The sequence below is a fragment of the Aulonocara stuartgranti genome (assembly GCF_965226115.1).
Source record: "Aulonocara stuartgranti genome assembly, chromosome: 20".
NCBI classification, from domain to species: Eukaryota; Metazoa; Chordata; class Actinopteri; order Cichliformes; family Cichlidae; genus Aulonocara; species Aulonocara stuartgranti.
In genome coordinates this window covers 25,670,176-25,687,919 of record NC_138956.1, presented here as the reverse complement: position 1 = coordinate 25,687,919, position 17,744 = coordinate 25,670,176, and the positions used below count along the sequence as shown (strand labels likewise).

General features: G+C 41.9%; 1 protein-coding gene across 1 annotated transcript in view; it reads left to right on the top strand.

The window, feature by feature from the left end:
* The window catches only part of grip2a (glutamate receptor interacting protein 2a), a 30,836-nt gene extending 13,398 nt beyond the window's left edge, over positions 1-17,438 (top strand). The window contains exons 10-24 of the mRNA XM_082519037.1: positions 595-723; positions 926-1,087; positions 1,636-1,822; positions 7,639-7,784; positions 7,872-7,952; positions 8,309-8,372; positions 8,794-8,939; positions 9,859-10,003; positions 10,307-10,446; positions 10,775-10,957; positions 11,045-11,204; positions 12,172-12,286; positions 12,601-12,825; positions 14,296-14,442; positions 15,495-17,438. Coding sequence (XP_082375163.1) covers positions 595-723; positions 926-1,087; positions 1,636-1,822; positions 7,639-7,784; positions 7,872-7,952; positions 8,309-8,372; positions 8,794-8,939; positions 9,859-10,003; positions 10,307-10,446; positions 10,775-10,957; positions 11,045-11,204; positions 12,172-12,286; positions 12,601-12,825; positions 14,296-14,442; positions 15,495-15,692 — 2,228 coding nt within the window. The 3' untranslated portion in view covers positions 15,693-17,438. The remainder of the gene's footprint in view (positions 1-594; positions 724-925; positions 1,088-1,635; positions 1,823-7,638; positions 7,785-7,871; positions 7,953-8,308; positions 8,373-8,793; positions 8,940-9,858; positions 10,004-10,306; positions 10,447-10,774; positions 10,958-11,044; positions 11,205-12,171; positions 12,287-12,600; positions 12,826-14,295; positions 14,443-15,494) is intronic.
* Positions 17,439-17,744: the final 306 nt, after the last annotated feature.

The following is a 17,744-nucleotide window of genomic DNA, read 5'->3' as shown; positions in this document are numbered from 1 at the left end:
AACAACAAGCTTAATTTCTTAACAGAAACACCCAAAAAAAGAGAAAAGAATTACAGCAGACCATATAGACTGACAATCAGATGCAGAGACAGGCACTCTACATTTACACCAATCAAGCTTTCAGCTGCACTCAATCAAGGTCAAGCCACATGCTTCCACAGCTAGCGTCACTTTCTTGCCATGTCCAGCAGTAGTCCGATTTCTCTTTTTGCACCTTTGGACTTTTTTGAAAATGAATGTAGAAGAATGATCTTCAACTTGAAATCATCCCTTTGGAAGCTTGCTACTAAGAGTAAGGATTTCATTTTAGATTGTAGATTGCTTCTCATAGAGCGGTGTGTTTCGAACTGATTTTCAGATGCTCAACAAAATACATTAAACCACAGGATTTAATCTAGCGTGCCATGACGAACACATTAAATATCAATTACTCTGCTCTGAATGATCCTTCCAGGCTCTGTGTGGTATGGTATAAATTTAGACATGGGAATGAAAGTGTGATTTCATGGGCAGAATTTTTAAAAATGTGGAAAACGGAGACGCGCCGCTGCTTCATTCATTCTGTCGGTGTGTTTTTCTCCTTGCTGCTTACAGTAAAAGTGCAGAAAAGCAACCATCATCACTGGGACCAAAGCGGCAACTACTACCATCCCCCACATGCCAGCCACAGCAAGACATGGAGCAGCCCAAGCCACCCACACAACCAGCAGGACCACTGCAAATGTAAGTTATCACTTGTGACAGCACTGCTGCTGGCAAGACACCACAGCAGGAGCCCTTTCTTCAGCATGATTGTTAAATCTTTTTTCCAAGAGGTTTACCCCAACACTGGTTTCTTTCTTTTGTTGCATGTTCCAATGGTGCTGCTGTGGATGATGAATTTAGAGCTTACTGTACCAGCCTTTTGATACGTGTTTCCTTTCAGCTCTGGTGAGTGGTGGCTTCTCCCCTTCCTCCACAGCCACCTCAGGCTTCAGCAGCCAGGGTAGCAACACGCTACCCTGCCCCATCCTTCCCATCACTCCCACCAGCCCTCGGAGCTCCACCGGCAAGAGGAGGAACAGAAAGAAGGACCACAAGAGCTCATGTATAGCAAACCACCTTCTTTTTCCTCTTTCCCCTCCAAATTAAAGGCTTGGTTCAGTTCAAGTATTTTCTTATTTAAAACTGTTTTAATCAGGTTGTGCAGCTTTTTTTGGTTCCAGAAGCGCAAGATATACACCTTACCAATGAATTGGGTACAACTAAGCTAGTAATTTGTTGCAGGACTCTTAGATTACAGGGAGGGGGTTGTTGATTCAGCTCTATGGTCATTTGGGGGCAGCTGTTTGCTGTAAAGTGTCAAAATTAGTGTTTTGTTATTTGAGTGAACTGAGCTTTTAATATGCAAGCCACCTTTTTACTGTTTCACCCTGTTTGTGTGTGTGTGTGTGTGAACAGATTTGACTGATTGCTGACGTAAGCATGACTGACATAAACTCTGATTAAGTGACTCATTCCCTTCCCATTCCCATGTCATCTCTGTGGGCGCACGTCTTTTCCCCTTAACCTCCTCCCTGTCTCCCACAATCCCTTTCTTGCACTATTTGTCTGCCTCTGATGTGTCCCCTCCTTCCCTCCCTCCTCCTCCCACAGTATCTTTGGCATCGAGCTCTGTCGGCCCGGGGGGACAGGTTTTTCATGTGGAAACGAGCGAGGTCATCCTGAGGGGGGATCCACTCACAGGTTTTGGGATCCAGCTGCAGGGAGGTGTCTTTGCCACAGAAACCCTATCCGCTCCCCCGGTCATCCGCTTTATTGAGCCCGACAGCCCAGCTGAGAGGTAACGCAATGAGACGCCTAACAAGTAAACACACATCATGTAGGCAGTCACCTTGAACTAGAGTGCCTTATTGTTAATTATTCACAATGACCTGCCATTTGTGGGGGGAAGAAAGCCTGATATCTAAATGACAAAGAAATCACCCCTAAATTCTCCTATTCAATTTCTATACAGGATGCGTTGAGATTTTATATACTTCCCATCACTGACAGGATCAACAACAACTATGTGAATAGTTGGCAAACACCAAAAGCTGAGGCACAGGTTTCCATGGTCAATCGGCTCCTGTACTTTTGCCCATATAGTGTAATTTACAAGACAGATATTTGAGTTTTGAGCATCTTCTTGGCAAGGTTTGAAGTTACCAACAAGGTCATGTTGGAAGTATTACATGTCAGATTAAGTTTGCACATTTTTGGTTGGTTTGTTGGTTTTTGTGTGAGATGTTTTGGAGATATTGCTGCATGCATTTCGCCCTTCCCTTGAATATAAAGGTAGTAACTGATCATTCCTGTGGTACTCTATCAGCAGCAATGTCTATTTCCAGAAGTCAAACCCACTCAGTGAAAAATCCCATAAATCTCCACTTAAAAAAAGAGGCGTGTGGCCGGCCAAGATTACAGCGCTGCTGAGGGTTCAACCATTAATATTTACATTACATTACAGCTGTGTTCTGTATTGACCAAGACTCTGTGTTGCAGTCTAATTAACACGCAGCTCAGATGTGGCCAACTTGTAGTAGGCCTATCTATTGTTGTTGTGGTGCAAGATTAATGATGGTGTCTGCTGGCGGTGCAGGGCTGCCTCCCCTGGGTGTTGTAACATGATTAGTCCAGCAGCAGTTGGACAGGAGTGACTCAAGTACAGCATCTGACTGTGATGCTGTTGTCTCAACCTCCCCACAAGGTTAATGAGCAGCGGTGGTTAGTGAATTAATATTAGCTGACAGGGCCTCTGCGTTTGAACTCACAATTTAAATGTGTTATATTTTTTTACATTTTTTTTTCTCCTTCATACATTTTTGCGTGCGGAGGTAGTTTTAAAGTTCACAAAAGGGCAGTTTTGTGAATGTGTTCATGTCGAGCCTCGGGCCTGCATTTCATGTTATGGATGGCATTTTAAACATTCACACTATTTGACATGTGGTGTTAAAGTACATGACACAGTGTGGCTCATCAGAGTTTCAAACGTGCCTTGCTTATGTTAAATGGATGCTTCCGATTGCTTTAGATTTTGGTGTGTGTGGTGACGTGTTTGGGATTCATTGTTACCTCCACTCAGTGGAGACAACATGGTAAAAATTAGGGGTGCAACAATACTCGTATCGATATTGAACCGTTCGATACAGTGCTTTCGGTTCGGTACGCATATGTATCGAACAATACAAAATTTGTAATTTTATCAACTTTCCTTCTGACGATGCTGCCTGTGTTGAGCGCTCAGTGAATCTGCGTTCGACTACTCCGCCTAGGCTGCACTGTCGAGCGCAGATCCACTGAGAGCTCAACACAGACAGCATCTCAGAAGGAAGAGTGCAGGGCAAGCTAGCAAGACAGAAGTTAAGCTCTCCTTGCAACATGGCAAATTGAACCTCCCCCACCCTCATTCAGATCTGGCGTTTGGAATTATTTTGGTTTTCATGTGACGTATGACCCTGAAGGTAAGCGCGTCATGGACTAAAGTAAAACAGTATGTTGGATGTGCCATGCAATGCTCAATTACATGGGTGGGAACTAGTGTGTTAGCGCAGTTAGCTCGTTAACGTGTTGGCCGTCTAGCCCCACGCACAGGGCGATCAGGGGTAGCTGTTAACGGAGATTTGCAGTGTTGTGGCGTTAACGTCATTTCAACGAGATTAACGCTGACAGCACTAGTGGGAACACAACGAATATGACTGCACATTTACCGCGACATCATCCTAGTGCAAAGACAAGTGGAAGCAGACAAAAACAACAAGCATGTATGCTACAAACTTTACCCGAGTCATTTAGACAGCCGTTAGCACATGATTCTCCTTATGGGGACCTGATATGTTTAATATTGTGGCGAGCTCAGACAAGGTGGAGACGGAGGTGTCGTTTGGTCTTGCTTCCCGTGAGCTAGCCAGGGAGCACAGCCGTTTATTGACATCTGCAGAAGAACACTGCCGCTAGCTAACTACTCAGCACAGCAACCGCATAGCAACAACAACAACACACAGGGCGCCCTCTGACCCCGGAAGGACACACCGTCGCAGCGAGAGGGCGTCACCCGTCACTATGGCAACATAAACAAAACATAACTGTACAAACAGAACCCCGAACAGCCCTGACCCGCTAAGGGGTCAGTCGTCCCCGACGACCCCATTACCCCACACAAAGTCCTGCAAATGTCCAGGTGCCTTCTTTTGGCGCACCGGCCGGTCACGACCGGCGGGGGAAAAGTCACTCGGGTCAGAACATGGGGTGCCACCATCATCCCACTTCTGACACCAATGTGGCGAGCTCAGACAAGGAGGAGACAGAGGTGTCGTTTGGTCTTGCTTCCCGTGAGCTAGCCAGGGAGCACAGCCGTTTATTGACATCTGCAGAACAACACTGCCGCTAGCTAACTGCTCAGCACAGCAACCGCATAGCAACAACAACAACACACAGGGCGCCCTCTGACCCCGGAAGGACACACCGTCGCAGCGAGAGGGCGTCACCCGTCACTATGGCAACATAAACAAAACATAACTGTACAAACAGAACCCCGAACAGCCCTGACCCGCTACAATATGCTGCTGGGAATATAGCCCAGAAGAAGCGGATAGTATAGCTTTTATTTGGGAAAGAGCCATTTCTCTGTAATAAACTCTCTTTTCCAAAGATGAGTGATTCCTCAATCAGATACAGGGCTCGCAAAATCGCTAGCCCAACGTCCTGGGGCTAGCGATTTTTTTCAGTCGGGGTACCAAAATCTTTCTCTCCCCTGCCCGTCGGGCTTTTGTAGGAAGGAAAAATATATGTCAATGCTTTTGCATTCTTTCGGAAATGTAGCTGGGTAATTATGTCATTGGCATCGGTGAGCCACTGTCAATATATGACATATTGAAATCGCGTTTGAATTTGCGCTTGTTTTTTTGCTTTCACTTTGCAATCCCACGAACTGTGTGTAGAGAGCGACAGCACTGATCTGTAAGTGATGATAATTTGTGCACCAATTTCTCTGACATCGTCTTATTAATTGTTAGCTTACTATGCAAACATGACAAGTGAAATCTCCCGCAGCAAGCTTAAACATGTGAGAGGTTGATCGCACAGAGAATCGCTGACAGTTATGTGTGGGTGTGTGTGTAAAAGCAGCAGGATATATATTTTAGTTCTGCTGAGCCAAATAAGACAGGTCAGGGTGAAGAAGTGACAGCCGAAGAAAAGCTTACCACAAAACGGAGAAGTTATGACAAATCAGACTATAAGGCAAAAAGAAAGTGCAACTTTATGGTTTCATGGACAAAAGAATTTCTGTGGCTGCAATATGACGAGCTATATGACTGCGGCTGCACATAAGTGGTCCGCAGGTGCGCATTCGCTGTCAAAAAAAAAACAATAAAAAACGCGCACAAGATATGAAGTTGCAATGCGTGTTTGCATACATAAGATTTTCTGGAGGAGGACAGACATTTGTTTAGAACTCTTAAAGATGTCGAAGAAGCTCCTTTAAGCAATTACTTTGGTGTTCCTCCACCTCCAAACAAATGTCAGAAGGAGTCCGAACCACAAAAGCAGCACGTATTCTCGGAAAAGTGGTTGCAGGAGGTGAGCTGGCTTCAAACAAATGATGAACGCACAGAGATGTGGTGCGGAATGTGCCGTGAAAATCCCACTCTAGTGGACAAAAACAGTGCTTTTTATATGGACGCAAACGCGCGTTGCGACCTCTTATCTGGTGCGCGTCTTTTATTTTGACAGCGAATGCGCACATGCGGACCACTTATGTGCACCCGTATAAATAACATGATGTTCTGCCAGGTGTATTGTTGGTTTTCTCTCGATTTCTGAGTCGACAAGCGCCTTTGTTACTGGGACCAGTCATTTTAAGAAAGGCCCCATTAGAACCCATGAGAAATGCAAGAAATACATTATTGCTCAGTCTGCAATATCTTTCCCAGAACAAACACAGATTGCAAATAACATACTAAAAATAAACCTGAAAAATCTGTTTAGAACAGCGTACTATGTTGCAAAGAGTGAACTACCACTGGCAACATTTAGCAGTCTTTGCAAACTTCAAAAAGCAAATGGCCTAGATCTTGGTTCCACTTGTCTCTTACCCGTGACTTCAGTGGAAATTTCAAATTCAGGATCTGACACAGACTGATTCATGTCCTACACAGTTCTTACAAGTTCATAGAAATTTCTGTTCAATTAGAACCAAGTATTTGAGTTGATGATTGTAATTTTTATACAATGTTGTAATTTGTTTTTCAACAATTTTTGATTAATGTTTTATTTCCTTTACAATATTATACATTAAAGTATAATATTGTAAAGGAAACAAAACATCAATCAAAAAATTGCTCTTTTTTTTTATTCTGGCTGCTTAAATTTATTTTGGGCTACCAAAAACTGAAGAGTCCCTGCCCGAAGGGCTACCAGGGATTTTGAAATTTTGAGAGCCCTGAGATATATTTATTTTTTTAATTACTTTTGTTTCAGCAACATTAAATTTAAAAACTGTACTTTTGCCTTAAAATATATATTTATAATTTTAATAAATGACAAATTAAAAAGGCATGAACATTTTTTTTGTATCGAAAAAATATCGAACCGTGACACCAAAGTATTGAACCGAACCGTGAATTTTGTGTATCGTTGCACCCCTAGTAAAAATGATACCCGATGAATATAAACTTGAATCAATATCTGTAATAATTTTATAAGACAATAAAACAAAGATTTTAACTTTTATTTATATTTTTTAAGCTGCTTTTTGAAAGAGACTACCAAGTCTACTGATTTCACTCTCAGAGATCCTGCGTCTGGAGGCAAAAACTCTTCTTTACGTCTCAACCATATATGCTGCACAGCCAGCATGCTGTGATCACATGACCTCAGGCACCTCCTGGGGATGTATGATTGGTGCTTCTCCATGCAGAGCTCTAAAAGTAAAAACCAGAATATTAAAGTGAACACTGACGTTAAGGGGGATCCGCTGGACCTGAATTAGGAGACTTGGTTATAAACCTGCTGAAATGACACATTTTAAGACAAACAATGATTTGATGAGTGTGACACAATGAAGCTCAACATGGCAACAGATTTGAAGTTATTTAAAAGCAGGAGCAAACCTGAAACTGAATGTGAGCATCCAGAGTGAAAGCTAAGTCAAAGGTTACCCAAAGGTTAGGTTTCACATAGGTTTGGCAGATATGGCAACAGGACCTAGATTGCCCGTGACCTTTGGGACAAATCTGACAGGGCCAGAAACAGACTTGTGTTTTTCCCTTCACTGAGGTGAAGAAAATTGTCAGCCATGTCTAAGCAACATCTGTAGATTTGTCCTATTTAAAATAACGTTAGCTCCTGTTTCCCCCTGGAAATAAAAAAGAACATTTAAGATTGTCATAAAGGGAGGATTTATTTCAGGACGGTTGTATTAGTTTGAACTAAAAAGCTGATATTTTGTCATTTGTTCTCAGGTTTCTCTGGTTTTAAAAACAAAACTATCACACTCTTGAGAACACGACAACCTTTTCTTTTTCTTCATTAAAAAAAAAACACATTTTCAAACAGTTATGGGCAGAAAGTGAAATTAAAATCTGTTCTTTTCATATTTGTGTGTTTTGCTGCGTGAAGGTGTGGGCTGCTGCAGGTTGGCGACAGATTGTTGTTCATTAATGGGATCCCAACTGAAGATGGCACTTTGGAGGAAGCTCATCAGCTGCTTAGAGACTCTGCTCTGGCTAACAAGGTCACACTGGAGATTGAGTTCGATGTTGCAGGTATTGCACAGGAACAGTAACTTCATATTGTGAAATCGTATAAGCTTTTCCATTTTCCCTTTTAACATTGTTCTAAATCTCAATCAGAGTCGGTGGTTCCCAGCAGCGGCACTTTCCATGTTAAACTCCCCAAACGGCGAGGGATGGAGCTGGGCATCACCATCAGTGGTGGGTTTGTTGAATGCGAGACACCCAGAAGGGGGCAGTGTTGCTCAAAATGTTTGCATATTGAAACTCTCCCGTGAATCAATGTTCTGTGATCCATAAAAAGGAGAGAGGGGAAAAAAGGCATGAAGCTCATACCTCATTACCTCTGAATAATACTGGCCTGTACCAACAGTCATCATTACCCTGTCTACTCTAACCATCTTTAAACAAAAAAAGACACAAGCAGGAAGCCGACATTGACAGGGCAACAAAACGAAAAGGAAACTAAGAGACTAAAGTGCTTAGTTAGTTAAACTGGTTTAATCGTCATATCTTGCTGCCTGAAATGTCAAAAAAATGTATTCTGTTTTTAACAGCGAGTAAAAAACCTGGCAAGCCCCTCATCATCTCTGACATCAGAAAAGGAAGCATTGCGCACAGGTATGTGCTGTCATCATGTTGAGCTCATAATGTTGAATGATTTATTAGTCCAGCTTTTTCAGGGCTGGGTCATACTGATATTATTATTTTTTTTTAATAGAAGTCAAACTTCTAAGACTTCTCAACACTTCAGGGTGATCTAGGTTTTCTGGGGCTAGGTGGGATTATTAATTACAAAATTACATTTTGTCTATCCACTATATAACAAAAGCCTAATTGGATTGAGGTATAAAAACTGGATCAGTAGGCCACAGCAACTTCATTTCAGAAGGGCTCAGTGTTGAGTAGGCTGAGGGTGAGGTTACGGTCACCCCCAAGGATCCCACTGAGACATGAAGCTAATAGGATTCTGACAGTGAGTCGGGAGGAGTGGCCGGTCCCAGTTTAACAGTTGTGATCTTCTTGCTCTTGGGTCCTGCAGAACAGGCACTCTGGAGCCCGGAGACCGGCTGCTGGCCATCGACTCGGTGCGTCTGGAAAACTGCACAATGGAAGACGCGATGCATGTCTTGGAACAAGCAGAAGATATGGTCAAACTCCGAATCCAGAAAGATGAGGACAACATTGGTACACGAACCATTTAAAATACATTGCACTGTCGGAGATTAAACCAGATTATCCCATTAGTTGTTTGGTTTGATAGGGGTCCTGGTTTGATGTCAGATATTTGTCAGTTGGTCGCCCTCTAAACCTCTCGGGTGGTTTCATTTAATAATAATTAAAAAAAAAAAAAAATTACAAGTGCTCCAGTTTATAAGAAAGTGAACCTGAAGAATAAAGGTCTCGACCCACTGTGTGAACCAGCGCATGACCACAGAGACTAACTGTTACCCTTATCTAGATCAGGAAACTCTTTGGTGCATGCAGGCAACCTCTCAAAGATTTGTGGTCACTTTGAAATGTCATTGCTTTGAAATGAAAAGCAGTTTGTTTCTGTTATCTGTGACAATAATATTGACCACACAGGAAATGACAATGAGTCTTGTCAGCAGTGAAGAGGTGACTCGGTGACGATTATGGCCTTCAAGGCAAGCAAAAAGGATAAAAAGGCAATTTGTCATTCTCCGCCAGTTATCTTAATCTTTTTACTTTATTGGCCAGTGTCAACATTTCTCTCAAACTCATGTTCCACATTTTCATGGATCATTAGTTGTTGCTCATGAAATACTTGATCGGTTTGATGCTAGATTTACAAAAGCAAACAAACATAAAAATGTGGTTTCATTTCATAAACAACAGTTGAGTGACCTCAAACTCTTCTGTGGTGCATTTCTGGAAAAAAGAAGCTCGTGTCTCACATACCCAGAGCCCGTGCTGGCTGACTGGTTCTTACACTGGAAAAGTTCCAGTTCTAATATTGTACGGTTTAATTTTTAATGTGAATATTTCCTATTATCAGTCGTTCTTTTGATAATTTGTTTTAAACAATTTATTGTAAGTCTTCATATCTTGAGTGTACATTATCCTCTGTCCTTGCATGCTGTAGATGAGTTGGAAATGTCAGGCTCCATAATCTACACAGTGGAGTTGAAGAGATATAACGGACCACTGGGCATCACTATTTCTGGCACAGAGGAGCCCTTTGATCCCATCGTCATTTCTGGCCTCACTAAGAAAGGCCTGGCTGAGAGGTGAGTGAAGGGCAGGGCGTGACATGTGGAGCTGCAGGGGGGGTTCAAGGTAGTAGTACAAGAAAATGGTGCTGCATTGACCTTAAGCCAGGTCATCTCTTGAGTTGCCTCTTTCTTCTTTTTTTTTCTTTCCTAATAAATGAGACAGTAAACAATGGCTGGCTAGTTTTTTTTTTCTCCTGTAACAAGACGCCTCTTTGTTTCTGTCTGGGTCAGCATGCTGGCAGCCTGACAGCTCTCCTGACCATCTCTGTTGGTACTGTCTGGTAGATCTCTGCTTCATCTGCTCTTCTAAATCTGCAGGACTGGAGCCATCCATATAGGGGACCGAGTCCTAGCCATCAATGGTGTCAGCCTGAAAGGAAAGCCACTGAGTGAGGCCATTCATCTCCTGCAGATGGCCGGGGAGTCAGTCACCCTCAAGATCAAGAAACAAGCTGATCGTATAAATTTTTTCGTTTGTTTTTCATTGTTAGGGGAAGAGAATGAACCAAATTTTACTTTAATTGTTTTATGGATCTGAGACATTATTCCTAAGTAGATCCTTTATTTTAAAAAAAAAAATATTCTGGGGCTTTTAAAGTCCCTCTTTGCGTGAAGCAAATTCTTTTCAAATCTTTACAAAACACCTTGTTGTCAAAGGAATTAAGAGATGAGGGACACAAAAGGCAGAAAATAAATGCTTCTGCTGTGGAAGTGTTGCAGTGTTTTACTCAGGTGGTGTGAAAAAGTGCACATCTTGTTTCATGCCAGCTCACTGTCCATTCCCAGAGTCTGACGGCCGGCGGCCTTTAGAAAGAGAAGCTGCGTTTTTGAGCGACACAGAGGATGATCTGACAGACTCCCAGAAGACCAGTAAACACTCAGAGCTCTACTCTGCCACTATACCCAGTATAGACTCTGCCATGAGCTCCTGGGATAGCTCGGGGTTTGATGCAGGCTACAGTAGCCAAGGTGAAATCTAATGTTCACGAGCAGTCTTCAGATAAACCACATTCTCCTGCATATCTAATGAGATTTTTCTTTCTTCTCGTCATTTAGGGACATATCTTCACAAAGGATCCGATATACTGCTCAACCCAAATGAGTGGAGGCGCACAAAGCACAGGAGCCAAACCACTTCCAGTTCTGCAGGCCTAGTCCACCACACCTCATTGTATGATGGGAGATTCACAGAGGATGAGTGGGACAAGATACCTGGGTAAGTACAGAGGCCCTGAGGTCCATCCCAGACATTTAGTTTGGTGAATGTCTGAGGGTGGGTGATGCTGGTGCAGTTGAACAGGGACAGCATTAAACACAGTATTAGCAAATAAAATTTAAAAATCAGTATTTTTAACTGGATGAATCTGTCAGGACTGGCTTTGTGTGTGTGCAATGTGTCAGGTTGCAGCTCAAATATCCTTATTCAGTAACATGACAACACCCAAACCCACCTCATCTGTCAAACATGTGCAGTTGTTTTTGCTCTTGTGCACCTTGGTGGCTTCTTGTTTCCGACATCTTTGTCAGTTTAGCTTTAAGTGGTTTTCTTAATTCAATAATATGTTGTATAAGCAAACTCTCCTGTGATGTTTCCTTTCCCTGATCGTTAAGGTCACTCACAAAAGTGCATTCTGGATTATTTTGTCATTTTGTGTTGTATGCCTTCATGTTTTTGTGCTTTTTCCAAACTGTCCTTTTCTCTTCTTTCTCAGGTATTCTCTCTCTCATCTGCTTTACTAACTGCCCACAAGCTCTTTGGTGTTTCACATGTGTACATCTTTTTCTGTCACCCCTGTCCGTATACAAAAAAAACAGTTTCCTCAGAAAAACATCCAAAGAGCCCAAGGATCAGCCTTATCTGTCTCGTCACACTTCTTCTTTTTTTTTCTTTTTCCCCCTGAACTTTTATGTCATGTGCTTTAGATTTCCTGCTTTTTTGGGGGGTGACGTCACTTTGTGAATTTGAAGTCTTTATCTTATTCTAATGGACTCCTGCGGCTTTTGAGCTGTTACAAGAGAAAGATTTTACATTAAACCCTCACTGTGGTCCTGAGAGATTCTCAGAAGGACTCTTCAGCTTTGCAGCCCCAAAAAAAACTGCATTTCCCATGCTGCCTTTGTATGCAGCGCCAACATCCAGACTGCAGGACTGCTCTCATGCTTTGGTTCCTGCATTGTCATAGATTTGTCAGCCCCCCTCGTTGCCATGGCACCCTGAACCAGGAAGACAGCTTCTGGTCCCAGGCTCTGCAGGACCTCGAGACCTGCGGCCAGTCAGAGATTCTCAGGGAGCTGGAGGTAGGCCCGCCTGTTATCTCCATCCCCCTTCTGTTTCAGTTTCCTCTCTAGCTTTGTCCTACTTGTGTACTCTCAGACTTGCATTGGCCTAAATGAACATGCCAGATGAAGCATTACGATAACCATCATCGCTATAATCTGTTATTAAATCTGACAAGGCAAGCTGGGCACCTGCTGCCATGCTGACTGCAGAAGGCTTTTGCACAATGCCTTGGCCTCTAATCTATGTGTGTGAATCTAAATAAGTCTTTGTTCCTTTTAAATCATTTATTTTTTAAAACAAATGTTCTAATAATCCCTCTCTTGTCTTTCAGGCATCCATGACGGGTAGCGCTCTTAGTCTGTACCTAGATGAGACCAAAACAAATGAAGACTCAGTGTTTCCCTCTGAAATAAGTCCAATCAAGAGGGAAGGAAGCCATGGAGAAACTATAAACAAAAGCAAACTGAACATGTCAACTGGAGCCGGAGATGTTTCATCCAGGGTCAAAGGCGACAACTCTGAAAATTTGCTCCCTACAGCTCTGGCACTGCACAAGGTGACAAAAAGGGTCATGAAATAATTATTTAATTTGAAGAAAAAAAGTTATTCTTAACGCTGTACAGTAATTACAGGCTGCGCGTGTGTGTGTGCGCCTCGTGTCGTTGTCGTCGTTGTTTTCGTCCCAGCCTTTCTTGCCCCATAGAAAGTTTTGACACTTGTTGTTGCCATCATATTAAAAATTTGCTATTTTTTGTGAAATTGTAAAATGTTTAAACATTAGAAATGTTTTGTATCCTCTACTGTGAATAAAATACAGGCTTGTGAGATTTGCAAATCATTGCATTCTGCTTTTATTTGCATTTCACACAGCATCCCAAAATTTGTGGAGTTTGGGTTGTATGTGAGAGATCAGCTACTCTAACTTTGGATATCTCCTCACACGTTCTGGTACATGAGACAATTTTTCACGAAAACCAAAGTTTAAATACAGTATCTGAAAGACTTTGCATTTACAAAATTAATACCTACATTGGTATCTTGCGTGTTATCCGATTTGCAGGTTTTAAACTTGAGCTGTAGTAATAGGCCTGCCAGTGCACGCACACTTGATGAACATGGAACAGCATGTTCTGTAAAAATCGGTGTGTAATGCGTGTTTATCTCTTCTACGTGACTTACCTCGTCAGGACTGGCACATGAGACAAATTCATGTGATGCTTTATCTGTGAAACTTGTGACTACACGCCCACTGAGAAGTCTGTTTGGCGTCATATGTGCATCGCACCATGACTGGGAGTAATAGAGGGCATCAGTCCTGCAGTGTGGAAATTAACAATATTTTTAGTTGACACAACCTATATGCTATCATGGAAAAATCACCAAGTACAAGCTTAAACCTGCTTTATTTGGTTATGGTTAAAGCTGCCAACCTTGTTTTAGGGAACATGGAAATTGAGAAACAAAGAGCCATGTGGCTGTGGGCATTGTAATTGTTTAGTCTTTACACAGGGAGTGGACACAATAAAAGACACAATGTACAGTCCAGAGCCAGGTCAGCTGTTTAAACTAGTTTCCATTCTTAAGTTATTGTCGGGTGTCCGGTTGCTTAGTTTAGCATTATGTACAAACAGAAAATGATCTCATCTAACTCTTTGAAAGGCAGTGCTTAATGCCAAGTACCAAAATATCTTGCAAAACGTTTTCCAGAGAAGTGATCACCAAGAAACAATAGCTTTTCCGTGTCTCATTCAGACACTCTACTTTGATGTTTCCCTTTTCAAGAAAATGTTTAATGTCAAAGTCGCCTTATGACTCAACCGTCAATGTCAGACCTGAGTTGTTTGGTTGGGGGTGGGGGGGGTTGTTACCTCTGCTTCACCTAAAGGCATACAAATATTTCTGTAGTGTTTTATTTTTCTTCACAAAAATCTATAGCTGGAGTACATCTTTCAAAGCCAATGAGGAAAAAGGTTCCAAATGCTGAAGAATGTTTTATCTATGACTGCAATTTGCCCTCTGTTTATAGGTGACTATAAGAAAGGATCGCGAAAGCCGTGACTTTGGTTTCAGTGTGTCAGACGGGCTGCTGGAAAAGGGTGTCTACGTGAATATGATCCGGCCTGATGGCCCAGCTGACCAAGCAGGGTTGAAACCTTTTGACCGCATTCTTCAGGTACTGTTTGCCTTTACAAAAAGGAAAGGGGGGGAAAAAAAGTTTCACATGCTGGAAAATGCATTTGTTTTTTTGGGTTTTTTGCAGCAAGTTGGGTGAGAACACTGAGACGTTTCATTTACACTCACCAGCTGCGTTGTTAGATACACCTTGATTATTCAGTCCTGCACCCCACTCTGCAACTTCTCTCTTCCAGTGATGCCCCCAAAACCCTCCATAGTGACCATGTCTGCTTCCAGACCATCAAAAAATAAACCAAAAATCTGCAAATAATGTTTTAAGCATAAAAATTCACAAACGACAAATTCGCAGCAAGGTGAATATGCTTAAGTGAATCACTATCGAATCAAAGCACAGCCCACAGAGGAGTGGCAGCAATTTTTCATTCCAGCTTATTGACTAGCCAAAGACACAGTCATAATTCATCGGAAAGCAACACTCTTGGGATTAGAAACATGACGTGGCATTACCTTGACCTCCAGTAAGACTGTGAGGAATCCTGAAGTTGTTTTTGATGAGGATATGCTGTTCAAGGCTAATATTTTAAAAAAGGGAAAAAAAAAAACAGGAAAAAAAAGCTTGTCTTCATATTAAATTCAGAATTAAACTTATAATCTTTCTCCACGTGCAAGGTCACAAATACTCCCATTTTATCCTAAAGATCTCCTAGTGTTATGTCACAGCAAAACAGTGCTTATAGTTGCTGGGGTATTTAAAAGTAGAATGGGAGGCAGAGCCTTCAGCTTTCAGGCCTCTCTTCTGTGGAACCAGCTTCCAGTTTGGAGTTTGGGAGACAGGGAAACCACTTTACTTTAAGCATTAGGGGTGGATGAGGTCACCCTGAAACCTCCCTCAGTTACACTGCAAAAGACTTAGGCTCCTAAGGGATCCCACTGAGTGTTTCCTCTTTACTCTGTTGCTACTGTTTATACACCACTTTGCATTTCATCATTAGTTGTTTTTATGAAATAATAGCTCTCGTCCACCAAATGACTCTTTCAGGGAAAAGAAGTGTGTACTGAATAGTAAAAGAACTGGTTGTCATTTCCCAGGTGAACCGTGTAAGGACCAGGGACTTGGACTGTTGTCTAACTGTGCCCTTAATTATGGAGGCCGGAGACAGCCTGGAATTGGTCATTAGCAGGAATCCACTGGCAGCAGCAGACGCAGAGCTGCCAAACGACTGTGACGACCCCTCAAACTCACTGTTCTGCTTCCCCAACCACGGGAACAACATAGTTGCCCTCTGACCACAAAGAGAGATTCTAACTCTGCAGTATAGGGGACCTCTCTTGAACACACACACATCACGTGGTTAAGCCCGTCACATTGTACCTCTCAGACACACCTTCACACTCATTTTCAGCACTCAGCGCACATCCACAGACTCAACCACTTTCTTCCCCTGAAAGCATCGCTCTCTGTCTCACAAAGTCACAAGTGCATGTGTTCACAATTGCCAGTTTTAGTCACTGTGTTCACATGATGCAGTTCAGGGGAGGCTCTGGCTTAAGGGCAGACTCCCCCACCCATTCCACCTCCACAGGCAAAGCCACATGCAGGCTTATATAACAGGGGAGTCATAGTGTCTGACGGAGCCAGGATGTCAAATACACAAGCCTCGGTTCTAGAGAGGCTCGAATGCTCATTGCATTCACTGCACAAGTTACCGTTTTCTTTAATAGGTTTTCTCATTCAAGGACCAAAAACCTAGCTCTGTTTTTCATTTACACATTTGCAAATAGAAGCCCCAAATGCAGTATTTCATGTGCATGTAAAACGGTCATACAGAGACACAAAGGTGCGAGTAGGCTCGAGATTCAAGGAATGTTGCACCTATTTGAGTTATTTCACCCATGACTTGGCTCACTGCCCTCGTTTCCAGTCTCTACTCCACACTGCCTGCCCTAGAGATGGGACAGTGCCTCCAAATAGACAAATGCTGTCTGATACTTGTGAGTATCATTAGCCACATTTTAAATTCCCTTATGTTAATGTCACAAATTCATAGAAAGGCACTTAATTCTTAGTTTTTAGTAATTTCATTGCTTCCGAATCACCCTAGATATCATGCTTTATTTATTTATTTTTCTGTTGACAGATTTTCAGTTTCACAACATTTGCATTTTTCTTTTTTATTTGTGGCACCACATTTGCACCATTCCACTTTTAAGAGTTCCTATGTTCACATTTTTCACATTACTGTATGACTTTGCATGTGGCATTGCACCAGAATGACTTGGGCACTGATGCTTCCTCAAGTGAATTACACCTTTTCCAAAAAGGAGGATGAAAAGTGTTTCATTCATCTCACTCAGCTGGCTATCAGGTTATTTTTCTCTGAAGTTCCTACCAATATGTGTAAGCATGTTAAGCATGCATATGACTTGTTCGGTGAGTAAGTCACTCCATAATACGTATTGGAGTGTTATCAGTTTCCTTCAGCAGGATCATGAGCGCTTATCAACATGACACTGTTTTTATAAAAGCCTCTGAAGGAAATGTGACCTGCTGATTAAGCAGACTGCCTGGAAACAAGCATTTGTTTCACTGGGTGTGTTTGGCTCATGTGAACGTGTTTTGAGTTGGTCTGTAGGTTTCTCATAACGGGAAATTGCATCAGAGTCATCTGTGAGGCTGTAACCTCTTAATTTAAATTAAATGTCATATTTTTACAGTGGCCTGTTTTTAAGGTTTTTTTATTTATGCGTTGCCCCTTTTATTATAGCGTAAAATGTCATGTATGCAGTGCTTTATTTTTATTGACATGCACATCGCATGGTGTCTTGATGTAAGCTGTGATGCTGAATGTGATTTTTTTTTTTATTATTATTATTATTATTATTTTTTTATAAAACATCTACATCCTCCCCAAATATGTCAGGTATCATTTCACAAGAACTTGAAAAATGTATTGGATATTTTATTTTTGTTTAATTTATTAAGTAAGAAATGTATTTCTTTTTATGACAATAAAGTTATGAGATTACAGTTGACTGATTTCTGGTTTGTGGTCGTTAATTTGATTGTCCCCGTGTGTTTGCATTAAAGCAATGAGTTACCATGACCTGGTTAACACTTGTACTTCAAGATGATTCAGGTTAATTCCTTGACACAGTGGGGACAACAATAAAATGACTGAGAAAATCCAAGTCTCTCCTGATGTTGCTCTTACTGCTAAATTACAAATATTGGAATGCTAACCATGAGTTCAGATGTTGAACATGGAAAACTTATGTTAGTATTTAATTTATGTAGACGATGCAGTTTCTCAATCCAGAAGCTAACATAGTGTCTGAAAC